The sequence below is a fragment of the Octopus sinensis genome, linkage group LG1 (genome assembly GCF_006345805.1).
Source record: "Octopus sinensis linkage group LG1, ASM634580v1, whole genome shotgun sequence".
In the NCBI taxonomy this organism is placed as follows: domain Eukaryota; kingdom Metazoa; phylum Mollusca; class Cephalopoda; order Octopoda; family Octopodidae; genus Octopus; species Octopus sinensis.
Window position 1 is genome coordinate 184,047,606 of NC_042997.1, and position 11,763 is coordinate 184,059,368.

The following is an 11,763-nucleotide window of genomic DNA, read 5'->3' on the forward strand; positions in this document are numbered from 1 at the left end:
CCATGCTAGCATGGAAAACGGACGTTAAACGATGATGATGCTTCTTGCATAGGACAGACAGAATTTGTTGTGGCACATTTTCTATGGCCAGATGCTCTTCTTCTTGCCAACTTTCACCTGTTTTCAAGTGAGGTAATAAATTTAGTCTGTCAAGTAATGAACAGCCTTGACATAATTACAAATCTCTTTTATTCACAAAGATTGTATAGTATGTCCAGACATGTCAAGAAGCCTAGATGTGCTTTTGCAGTTGACAGCAAGCATTAAGACACTGCCTGCATTGATAAAAAGGCTGTTGCTTTTGTTTATGGTCAGTGAACATGTAAAAACAAGTAGAAATACTAACTTGCTTACACAAACACACACACACACACACACACAACACACACACACACAACACACACACACACACACACACACACACACATACACACGTGTACAACAGGGTTCTTTAGTTTCTGTTTACTAATTTTACTCACTAGGTATTAGTTGATACCTGGTTATAGTATAGAACCTTTGGTGATTATGTTCATGCCATGGGATGAAACACCTTACCTTGTGCTTCCAAAGCAAACTTCTTAAACACACAACTGTGCTTGTACTTAGCCATGAATTTCTATAATTATATTTATGCATGTGTGTAAATGCATACATGTATGCATGCATGTATGTATGCATGCATGCATGCATACATACATGCATGCATGCATACATGCATGTATGTATGCATGCATGCATGCATGCATGCATACATACATACATACACACATGCATGCATGCATGCATACATACACACATGCATGCATACATATACACATGCATGCATGCATACATACACACATGCATGCATGCATACATATACACACATACATGCATGCATACATATACACATACATACATATATACATACACACATACACACACATACACACACATACACACATACATACATACATACATACACACATACATACACACACATACATACACACACATACATACATACATACATACATACATACATACATACACACATACAACAAAATATGCTGAACTCTTTAGAAATCTGCAGTTACTCTATCCAGATTACAAGTTCAAGTTTATACCTGCAATTATTGGGACACTGAGATATGTAACACACTGCCTAAATAGCAATCTTGAGAAATTAGGCTTCTCAAAACCAGAAAGGAGAAAGCTGATTTGAAGACTAGAGATCCAAGCCATCACTGGAACTGTAAAAATCTGTAAAACTTTCAAGAACTTTGTCATTTTAGTATATATGATCATGTCCATACATGCAACTATATGCATAATAATACATACATAAAACAAAATATACAGATCTGCACATAGAAATACATACAAAAATACCCTGTTGATGTTGAAATTCCATTGAAGGAGCCTTGAATCTATGTTAGAAACTGGCTCTTTCTCTATTGGCAAGAAATCTTGAAATAAAACTGAATAATGACATACATACCATAAATCCTCGAGTATAGTCTGCTCTAGAGTATAATATGCAGGGGATTTTTGGGAGGTTGTACCTCTGAAAAACCTAAACCTTGTGTATAATACGCACCCCTTCTCTAACTTGAGTCAAGGGGGTCTATATAATGTCCTTGGTTTGTAAAAATAAACGTCCTTTATTATTATTGTGTATATAACATAATGCAAACGTGTAGCTTTTTTGTGCATTTTGTTTGCAGAAAATAAAGAAATAACAGTAATAACGTTTAATAAATGTTGCTTACAGCAAGTTATGGATGATTCTTCTATGACTTCATTGCTTTCAGGCTTAGCTTAACCCTTTCATTACCAAACCGCCCAAAGCCGCCCGAAAAAAATTTTGGTTAATGTGACTAAACTGCCCGTATTTACCTATTCATATTTAAATGAGAATATCAGAGCAAATCTCTTTAGTACATTCGTGAAAACACGTATTATACTTCGTAAACAGTTCAACTACAGTTTTGTACAACAATCGAAGTGTAATTTTAATTCCGTGAATTTTGGGAGATTTTTTTCCGAAATTTGTTCCTATTGTGTTTTTAAAATTTGTAATTCTGACAAAAAATGGATACAAATTTCATTATATCAAGCAGCGAGTCAGAATTCGAAGGATTTTCTACTGAAGACCTTCATAAATCTAACTCTATGACTGAAAAAAAAAAGCACGTGGTATTTGATAATGAATCTGATGTTTCATTTTCCGAAAGTGAAAACAGTGAATCCGAGAGCTCCGACAGCGATAAAGAAAATGATTTGGCACCTTAATGGAGTGAAAATTTAAAAACTGTTTCTTTCGGTGATTTTTCTGAAGAAACTGGACCAAGACACAGACTCTCCCAGGAGAGTAAAGCCTTAGACTATTTCTTTTTACTTTTTCGAATGAGCCTATTTGAAATCATTACAGCGGAAACAATGTAAACAAAGCGAAAGAAAGGATAGTTAGTGGTTTCCCACAACCTTAAATGAAATTAAGACTATTTTGCCATAAATTTTATTATGGGTATCAGAAAGTTACCCAGAATAACAAATTCTATCGTAAAATTTTGTTGTATACCCAATTGAATATTAGCTAATAACCCATTTTCTATAGCGATTTTTGAACAAAATTTTAATAATTTTATATTTTGTTGAATTTACCTGTATCTACCTGCAATTAGTGTCACTTTGTGACAAAAATTATAGTATAGAATTGGTTGAGAACATTTCATTAAATTATCTTCCAAAAATCTCATTAATATATTGATAAATAAAAAAGTTATAGTTGTTTAATGAAACCAGACTAAATTTATGATTATATTAGAAATTAATTGAAACACAGAAATATAGTAACAAAAGGGTTAAGGTATTTTCGCGCCCAACATCACAAAATGTGTCTGAGTAAACATTGTCGGACATTACTTAGAAAATAATTTTCATTTTTAGTCTCGTATATAGTACGCACTAGGGATTTTGACCTTAAAGTTTTTGAAAAAAATGTGGATTATACTTGAGGATTTATGGTACATATGTAATTCTGTTCTATATTTAAGAGATGAGGAATTATGCACATTATTTACATTCGATGGATATTTGTTCTCATCTTGTTTGTTCTTAATACAACGTTTCGGCTGATATACCCTCCTGAAGGTATATCCTGAAGACACCTGAAGAAGGCTGAAAGGTATATCAGCCGAAACTTTGTGTTAACAACAAACAAGATGAGGACAAATATCTGTTGAATGTAAGTAATGTAAATAATATCATCATCATCATCGTTTAAAGTCCGTTCTCCATGCTAGCATGGGTTGGACGGTTCGACCGGGGATCTGGGAAGCCAGAAGGCTGCACCAGGCTCCGGTCTTATCTGGCAATGTTTCTACAGCTGGATGCCCTTCCTAACGCCAACCACTCCGTGAGTGTAGTGGGTGCTTTTTACGTGCCACCTGCACTGGTGCCAGGCGAGGCTGGCATCGGCCACGGTCGGATTGGTGCATTTTGCATGTCACCTGCATGGAAGCCAGTCGAGGCGGCACTGGCTTCGGCCACGATTCGGATGGTGCTTTTTATGTGCCACCGACATGATATGTAATTGTTTTAACATATTATCTTTTTCGCATATTCTCATTTCATACTTTTATCTTTTCTATCTTTTGCAGTTGAATCTCTTCAGGAACTTTTCAATGACATCAACGCTATAGCAAAGTCGGTATATGAAGAGGATTCCTCTGATGAACTGTCTTCAAACTAAATTTCTTTTATGTATACAAACTGAAAAAGAAACAAAATATCCTTATTTAAACTGAAGAAACAATTATGATTTCTTGTTTCTTTGATGGCATCCCCCAATTTTCTAATTAATATTTCTTATAAATTTTGCTAATTAATTCTTTTCCTGAGCTAATTAAAATTCTCTCTGTTATGTTAATCCTTTTTGATACCAATCCATCTGAGATTACCCTGGGATCAGTGATACAAACTTCATGTTTAAGGTAATCTAAAAACCTTCCATCAAACTTTTATGTTCATTTGTGTCCCAAATGCAGATCAATAACGACAGTCATTTTAAATTTTTAATGTATTGAAGAATTTACTTCTATACATTAAAAGTTACTTGGAACAAAACTGATGTATTTCAACAGAATTATGGGAGCAAAAGAGTTAAGAAGGAAAATCTACTCAGAAATGTTTGTAAATACATTTGTATTTATGTATATGCATTCAAGTGCATTTTTATATGTGTATTTATGAGTGTATGTGTCTGTTTATATATATATATATATATATATATCCGTATGTTTTCATTATCGTTCATTACGTTCTTGTTCCGCATGGCCATTTGCCAGCTCTGTCTGGCACCTGTGCGGGTGGCACATAAAAAGCACCCACTACACTCACAGAGTGGTTGGCGTTAGGAAGGGCTTCCAGCCGTAGAAACATGGCCAGATCTGTCTGGGCCTGATGCGGCCTTCCAGCTTCACAGACCCCAGTTGAACCGTCCAACCCATGCTAGCATGGAAAGCGGACGCTAAATGATGATGATGATGATGATATACATATAGTGGCGTATGTACACCTTTTGGTCAGCTTGTAAGTAAATATATATCTAAATTCTGTATTACATTTTTCTTTCTTTCCTCTTTTCCTCTTCCCGCTCCACCTCTCACATTTCTTTGCATTCTCTTTCTTTAATCTCTCTACTTTCCTCTGTTATCTCCCTTGTATGTTCCCCCTTTCTCTCTTGAGTTCCTTCCCTAATTCTTCAATCCTTTTGCTCCCTACCTCTCTCTGTTTCCCCCATGTAATTGGTGCTCAGCCAAGCATGATCTTTCTTTCTTGGCCTGACCGCCACTCGCACAACACCTTCTTTTCTTGTCTCCTGACTTTCATCAATGTTTGTTGCCATAAGGCTTCCACTTCATAAGCAAGCTTAAATTAACTTGTCCTTTTAGTCGAAAGACACCTGTTGTTATTCTTGTTGTTTGTATTTGTAATCGTGTAACATTTTCTCCATTTTCTCGTGTTTTTTTTTGTCTGAATCGTCGCACATATTTGCTCACTTTCTTCCAAAAATTTAATGCCCTTAGCTTAGATTTTTGGGGCCTCCCAATTTTCAACAGTCTCAAGTGTAACAGGCTGAAACTGTAGTGATAATTGGAAGCTTGACTGATGAATAGAAAGCCACGAATGTTCTGTCCTGGTTTTCCTGACTGTCTTTGTATTGTCCATCTGTCCATATATTTTCATTGTCATCCATTACATTCTTGTTCCATTTTTTGGATTATATTTATATGTATATGTAAATCTCTCTAATTTTAATCTTGACATTGTCTTAATACCGTACATGTTCACAGAGGGAAATATATCCTGAGCCCATTTCATTTAAATCCATCTTGAATGCAGATATCTTTATGGAACTGCATAAGAAATTCTGCCTTTTCTAGAATCAATTAGGATGTTAGATCAAAATATGCAGGGCATACCCCCACTTACTCCTCTCCCCTATGCATTTTCACTTATGTACATGTTTGTATATACCTTCTATTTTTAAATAAAATACTTTAAATCTTTCTAAAAAAAGGGCCAGTTACTAATTAAATGATGAAATTTGTCATTAAAATTTAGATAAAAACCAAGTGTAACGAGTGACTTACTGGACTTTAGAAATATCACTGTCATGTTTGCCTTCATTTGTCAAAATTTGTCATAAATTTTTTGCTTCTTTTCATTTTGAGTTGATAGACCTAATTTTTTAAAGCTTACTTTCAAAATACTCAGTAACCATAGGCACAGGAGTGGCTGTGTGGTAAGTAGCTTGCTAACCAACCACATGGTTCCGGGTTCAGTCCCACTGCGTGGCACCTTGGGCAAGTGTCTTCTGCTATAGCCTCGGGCCGACCAATGCATTGTGAGTGGATTTGGTAGACAGAAACTGAAAGAAGCCTGTCGTATATATGTATATATATATATATATTTATGTATGTGTGTGTATGTGTTTGTGTGTTTGTTCCCCTAGCATTGCTTGACAACCGATGCTGGTGTGTTTACGTCCCCGTAACTTAGCGGTTCGGCAAAAGAGACCGATAGAATAAGTACTGGGCTTACAAAGAATAAGTCCCGGGGTCGATTTGGTCGACTAAAGGTGGTGCTCCAGCATGGCCGCAGTCAAATGACTGAAACAAGTAAAAGAGTAAGAGAGTAACCTAACCAATTGCGTCCCATTCATTATGGCTGTGTAGTTAAGAAGCTTGCTTTGCAACCAAATACTTCTGGGATCAGTCCCACACCATAGCATTTTGGGAAAGTGTCTTTTACTACAACCCTGGGTTGACCAGTATCTTGTGAGTGAATTTGGTAGATGAAATGGGCATGTTGGGCGGCAATCTGGTATCTTCACTGGTGTACATGGGGGCCATGGTATTGGTTCCCGAAAAGAAGGGGAAACTAGGCTACTGAGTTCTGTGATGCATGTAACCTTTTAATCTGCAACACTAACTTCAGGAAGCCAGGCAACCACTTGAAAACCTATCAATCAAGTGACTCTGCTGGCCAGATTGATTTCGTCCTCACCAGACAGTGGGACGCAGGGTTGCTCTTAAATACAAAGACCCTACCGGGTGAAGAATGTACTCACCAGCATAGACTAGTCATTAGTGATTTTAGATTCGAGGCCAGAAGGATCCCAAGAAGCAGACCAATCCAGAAAAGGATTTGGAAGCTAAAGAACCCTTCACATGGTCAGAAATTTAGGGACATCCCCATTAAGAAATTTGAGAGGGAGGAGAGGCTACAGACCTCGGACATAGAGCGTAGCTGGAAATTCCTACGGGACAGTTTACTGAGTGCCACAGATCAAGTCTGTGGATGGTGCAAAGTCCCTTCCAGACCTAGAGTAACGTGGTGGTGGAATAATATGGTAGACACAGCCATTAGAGCAAAGAAACAGGCCCGGAAAACCTGGAAGAGTTGGGGTAGCAGGAAACTGTACCAGAAAGCCAGAGGGGAGGCTGGGCGAAAGGTATACAAGGAAGAGGCAGAAAAGAAGTTTACCAATGTCCAGCAACGTGAGGACCAAAGAACTGAAATATTTCGGATTGCAAGACAGTGTGTGAGAGAAAATTGTGATGCCATAGGAGAGAAATGTGTCCGCATAGATGATGGTGCACTTGCTTTTAATGATTTGGAAAAGAAAGTGGCTTGGAGAAGCCATTATGAAAGACTGCTGAACGTGGAAAATAAATGGGAGGAGGAGAGCCTGCTAAATGTTGACCCAGTAAAGGGACCAGTTATCCCTGGTAGATAAAGCAATTAAAGGTATGAAGCCAGGAAAAGCTCCCGGCCCATCAGGAATCACTGCTGAGATGCTTAAAACATCTGGTGGTGTGGATTATGGCCTAGTCACACGTATTGTAAACCAGGTAGTTCATGATGGAGTCATGCCCAATGACTGGCGTAGCAGCACCATAGTCAACTGCTACAAGGGTAAAGGTGATGCTTTAGACAGAAATAACTACAGGGATATCAAACTGCTGGATCAGGTGATGAAGGTCATGGAGAGGGTCATAGTCCAACTAATTAGGGAGAGAGTCAGCTTAGATGAGATGCAGTTCGGTTTTGTGCCAGCTAGAAGCACCACTGATGCTATATTCCTGGTACGGCACTGCAGGAGAAATATCTAGCCAAAGATAAATCCCTATACTTGACTTTTGTGTACTTGGAGAAAACCTTTGACAGGGTCCCCTGATCCCTTATCTGGTGGGCGATGCGGAAACTGGGGATTGACGAATGGTTAATAAGGGCTGTACAAGCCTTATACAGAGATGTCGTTAGTAAGGTTAGGGTTGGTAATAAGTATAGTGAAGAATTCCGGGTAGAAGTAGGGGCCCACCAAGGATCAGCCCTCAGCCCCCTCTTATTCATCATAGTCCTCCAGCCAATAACAGAGGAATTCAAGATAGGTTGCCCCTGGGACATCCTCTATGCTGATGATCTGGCCCTCATAGCAGAATCACCACCAGAACTAGAGAAGAAATTTTAGGTGTGGAAGCAAGGTTTAGAATCGAAGGGCCTCAGAGTCAATGTCGCAAAATCCTTCCATCTCCTGTTTATCATGTAATGATAGTATGGAAAGAACACCCGCCAGTATCAGGTCCTTTGTTGGCTTGTACTTGATATTGTAGTCATACTTTAGGAGTCTTGGCAATAACCTTTGCAGTCTGACTGGTGATTTTGTGAGTTTTTTTTCTGTCTGTTTGCTCAAGAGAGCAATGATCTGACTCAATATTGAAGTGTCTGCCGTACAAATATGTATGAAACTCTTCACAGCTATGGACTACCGCTAGGAGTTCCCTTTCTATGTTTGCATACCTTGTCTCTGTGGGTGAGAGAGCTTTCGAGGCATATGAAATAGGTCTACCTTCTTGTATCATTGTTGCACCAACCCCTTTCATAGAAGTATCGACTTGGAGTGTTACTGGTTTGCGTCTGTCATAGTACTGTAGAGTTGTCTCCTTGCTGATGAGCTTTTTAATTATGTTGAAATCCTGTGTGTGAAGCGCACCAATCAAACTCTAGCTCTCGGAGGTTTGCAGTGTGTTCGGCCAGCTTGGGTACGAAGGCTCCCATATAGTAGATAAATCCCAAGAAGCTTCTGAGTTCCTTCTTATCTTTCGGTTCTTTTGACGTGACTGATGGCTTCCACTTTTGCGGGATCTGGTTTCACTCCCTCTGCAGAGTATATCATTCCAAAGAATTTGCACTCGTCTGCTTTGATCGCACATTTGTCTGCATTGAGCTTGATACCTGCTTGTCATGTTTTCTCCATAGCTTCATGTAGATTGTAGTTATGTGTGATCTAATCCTTGCTATACACTTAGATATCGACTACTATCCCGATTGCTCCCTTGCAGCCTTGGTAGGTCTCATTTACTTGGCGTTGGAAGACATCTAGGCTCACCTTTAACTCAAATGGGAATCGGTTGAATTTGTATCTACCTAATGGTGTGTTGAAGTTAGTGAGCATGGATAGTTCTCGATCTACCTTTATATTCCGGTGCTCATTTCTGGTATCCAGTTTGCTGAATATCTTAGATCCAGTTAATGATGGTGTGATTTCTTCAATGGTTAGAATTGGGTAAGTAGTCGCGTTTTAATGCCTTGTTCAGATCCCCGGGGTCAAGGCATATTCGTAGGGTACTATTGGGTTTTCCCTTAATTGTGTTCACCCAGTCAGTTGGTTGTGTCACTTTGGTGATTATTTGTCTTTTTTTTTCCATTTTGTCTAACACCGCTTTCAGCGACACTCCCAATTCTAGCTTAACATGGTGAGGTCGGTGGACAACTGGCTTGACGTTGAGATCGACTGTTACATGATACCGATACTTCTCCGACTGTATCATCAAAACATTCCGGGTACATGCTCATTAGTTCGTCTTTATTTTTAATTGGTAGTCGGTCTTCCATAGGTATATCTCTGTCAATCCTGCATTCATTTCACTGTTGATTGTCGAGCTTCTGGCGGGTATTAAATCCGAGAATTGCAGGTCCTTCTGTTCTTGTAACATAAAAAGAACACTTGATTTTTTCCCCCTTTGTGCGTTCCTGTAGTGGTTGTTTTGCCCAGTTGTGGAATCCTGGTACCCCCATATGCAGTCAAGACTACATCACTTGGTGTGAGGATTCCTTCTTTGACCTTATCCTTTTGCGTCATGTGTTCTGGGAACATCTTTTTGTAGAAGTTGACAAGCAAGATATCGCTGTGGGCTCCAGTGTTGATCTTTAGCTTTGTTCGTTTCTTGTCTGACTTCTTTCGAATTTGTTTTGTTGTATATGCCTCATTTTTTTTTGGTTGTCATTTCCCATCTCGTATCTTTATTGTACCGACTGCCAAGAATTCTTCCTCTGAAGTGTTTTATTCCTGTTGAACATGTACATCTCTTTGTCTTTCCTTTCCTCTCCTCTTTGAAAGTTGAGACTTGTATTTGTGAGATTTTGTTAATCTACACATTTCTTTCCAGTGGTTGGGCTTTCCACATGCTTTGCAGTGTGTATCGAATGCAGGACATTTTCTCCGGTCATTGAACTCATGCTCATTGAATAGATCTAAATCTTGCTCTCCCGTCCATAAAAGGATGTAGTTTACTTATTCGTCGGCGGTTGTACCTTCCAGGAAGCTTTTGAAAGCCAATAGCTTTTTCTGTTTGAATTTCTTGACCGCTTCTACGACATCATTGGCGTCCCAGTTGTGTTCCTGTTGTATTGTAATGGCACGGTTTTCGATTAAGCACTCATCGCTGCCACCAGGTGTTGGGACAACGAAACAGCTCATTGGAGGTGTAAATATGATTTGGCCATGTTTATTTACTTAGCATGTTTATATATGTATACGAGGTCTGCTCAATAAGTACCCGGACTGTTGCTATAGTAACGAAGCTAAAGCATGCTGAGAGAAACCGCTTGGCACAGATTGACTGTGAATTCTGTTGTGGATGCGCACTAAAGCAGTGCTTGAAAGGCTTTTAGCAGTATTAGAGGAGTTATATTTGCTTCGTTTACATGCATGCAGGGGCACGATCAATAATGTGTCGGGCCAAGGAATGGCTCGTTTGTATCTAACAGGCACCCTCCTTAAAAGAAATCCTTCATATCTTCCTTGAGAGGCTTCCGCTTCCCGAAGACTTGAAAGTAATCTTGTTCTGCATTGCACAACTTCCCTCGGATCCCCTTCATGCATGCATACGTATATACATACATACAACCTCTACTATTAAGAACATGGTTGTATGTCAATATAAATAGTCAATAGCATGGCGAGTTGGCAGAGTCTTTATCACGTCGGGAAAAATGCTTAGCGGCATTTCGTCCGTCTTTACGCTCTGGGTTCAAACCTCTAAGTTATGGAGACGTTACTTTAAATGTGGTGCTGGACACACAGTTACCTTTTAAAGATGTGAATTGGTAACAGTTGCCTTTAAATATAAATAGTCATTGGGAACACGGGAAACGACTAACGGTTTTGTATGTTGTTTAGAAACGTTGTATGTTCGATTCGAGTGTAGGACAAAACCCCCTCGTTTATATTTTTCGTCTTTTCCCCTTTTACTTGTTTCAGTCATTTGACTGTGGCCATTCTGGAGCACCGCCTTTTAGTCGAGCAAATCGACCCCAGGACTTATTCTTTTTAAGCCTAGTTCTTATTCTATCGGTCTCTCTTGCTGAACCGCTAAGTGACGGGGACGTAAACACACCAGCATAGGTTGTCAAGCGATGGTGGAACAAACACGGACACACAACGTGTATATATATATATATATATATATATATATATATATATATATATATATATATATAGCCTGAGGCTATAATAGAAGACACTTGCCCAAGTGCCACGCAGTGGGACTGAACCTGGAACAATGTGGTTGGTAAGCAAGCTACTTACCACACAGTCACAACGGCAATCGCGGTTGTGAAACAAACTTTTATTTTCCCATTTTTAAGCAAACCAAAATATATTGAATCAAAAATAAATAAGTAGAATAAAATAACAGAACACAAGACTCTTTACTACTCAATGTACATAATGTCTGAATTCTAACAAAAGGGAAAGCATTTACTTAAAAAAATATGTAGAAAGATAGAAACGATAAGAAGTACGTTTGAACGTCTAATTCTGTTAAACCTTCAATGGCTGGAGAAAGTTCAAAAGGTCAGCTCATTTTCATTCTCATTAATCGATAAATCCAGAGAGAAGAAAACAAACGACTTGAAATTTAGATTTTA

General features: G+C 38.7%; 1 protein-coding gene and 1 long non-coding RNA gene across 2 annotated transcripts in view; one reads left to right on the forward strand and one right to left on the reverse strand.

Moving 5' to 3' along the window:
• LOC115217997 (coiled-coil alpha-helical rod protein 1-like) overlaps positions 1-3,913 on the forward strand; it is an 82,478-nt gene extending 78,565 nt beyond the window's left edge. The window contains exon 20 of the mRNA XM_036507680.1: positions 3,645-3,913. Coding sequence (XP_036363573.1) covers positions 3,645-3,736 — 92 coding nt within the window. The 3' untranslated portion in view covers positions 3,737-3,913. The remainder of the gene's footprint in view (positions 1-3,644) is intronic.
• LOC118765477 overlaps positions 1-10,075 on the reverse strand; it is a 20,161-nt gene extending 10,086 nt beyond the window's left edge. Inside the window, exon 1 of the long non-coding RNA XR_005001344.1 lies at positions 9,960-10,075. This is a non-coding gene — a long non-coding RNA (uncharacterized LOC118765477). The remainder of the gene's footprint in view (positions 1-9,959) is intronic.
• Between the last annotated feature and the right edge of the window lie 1,688 nt (positions 10,076-11,763).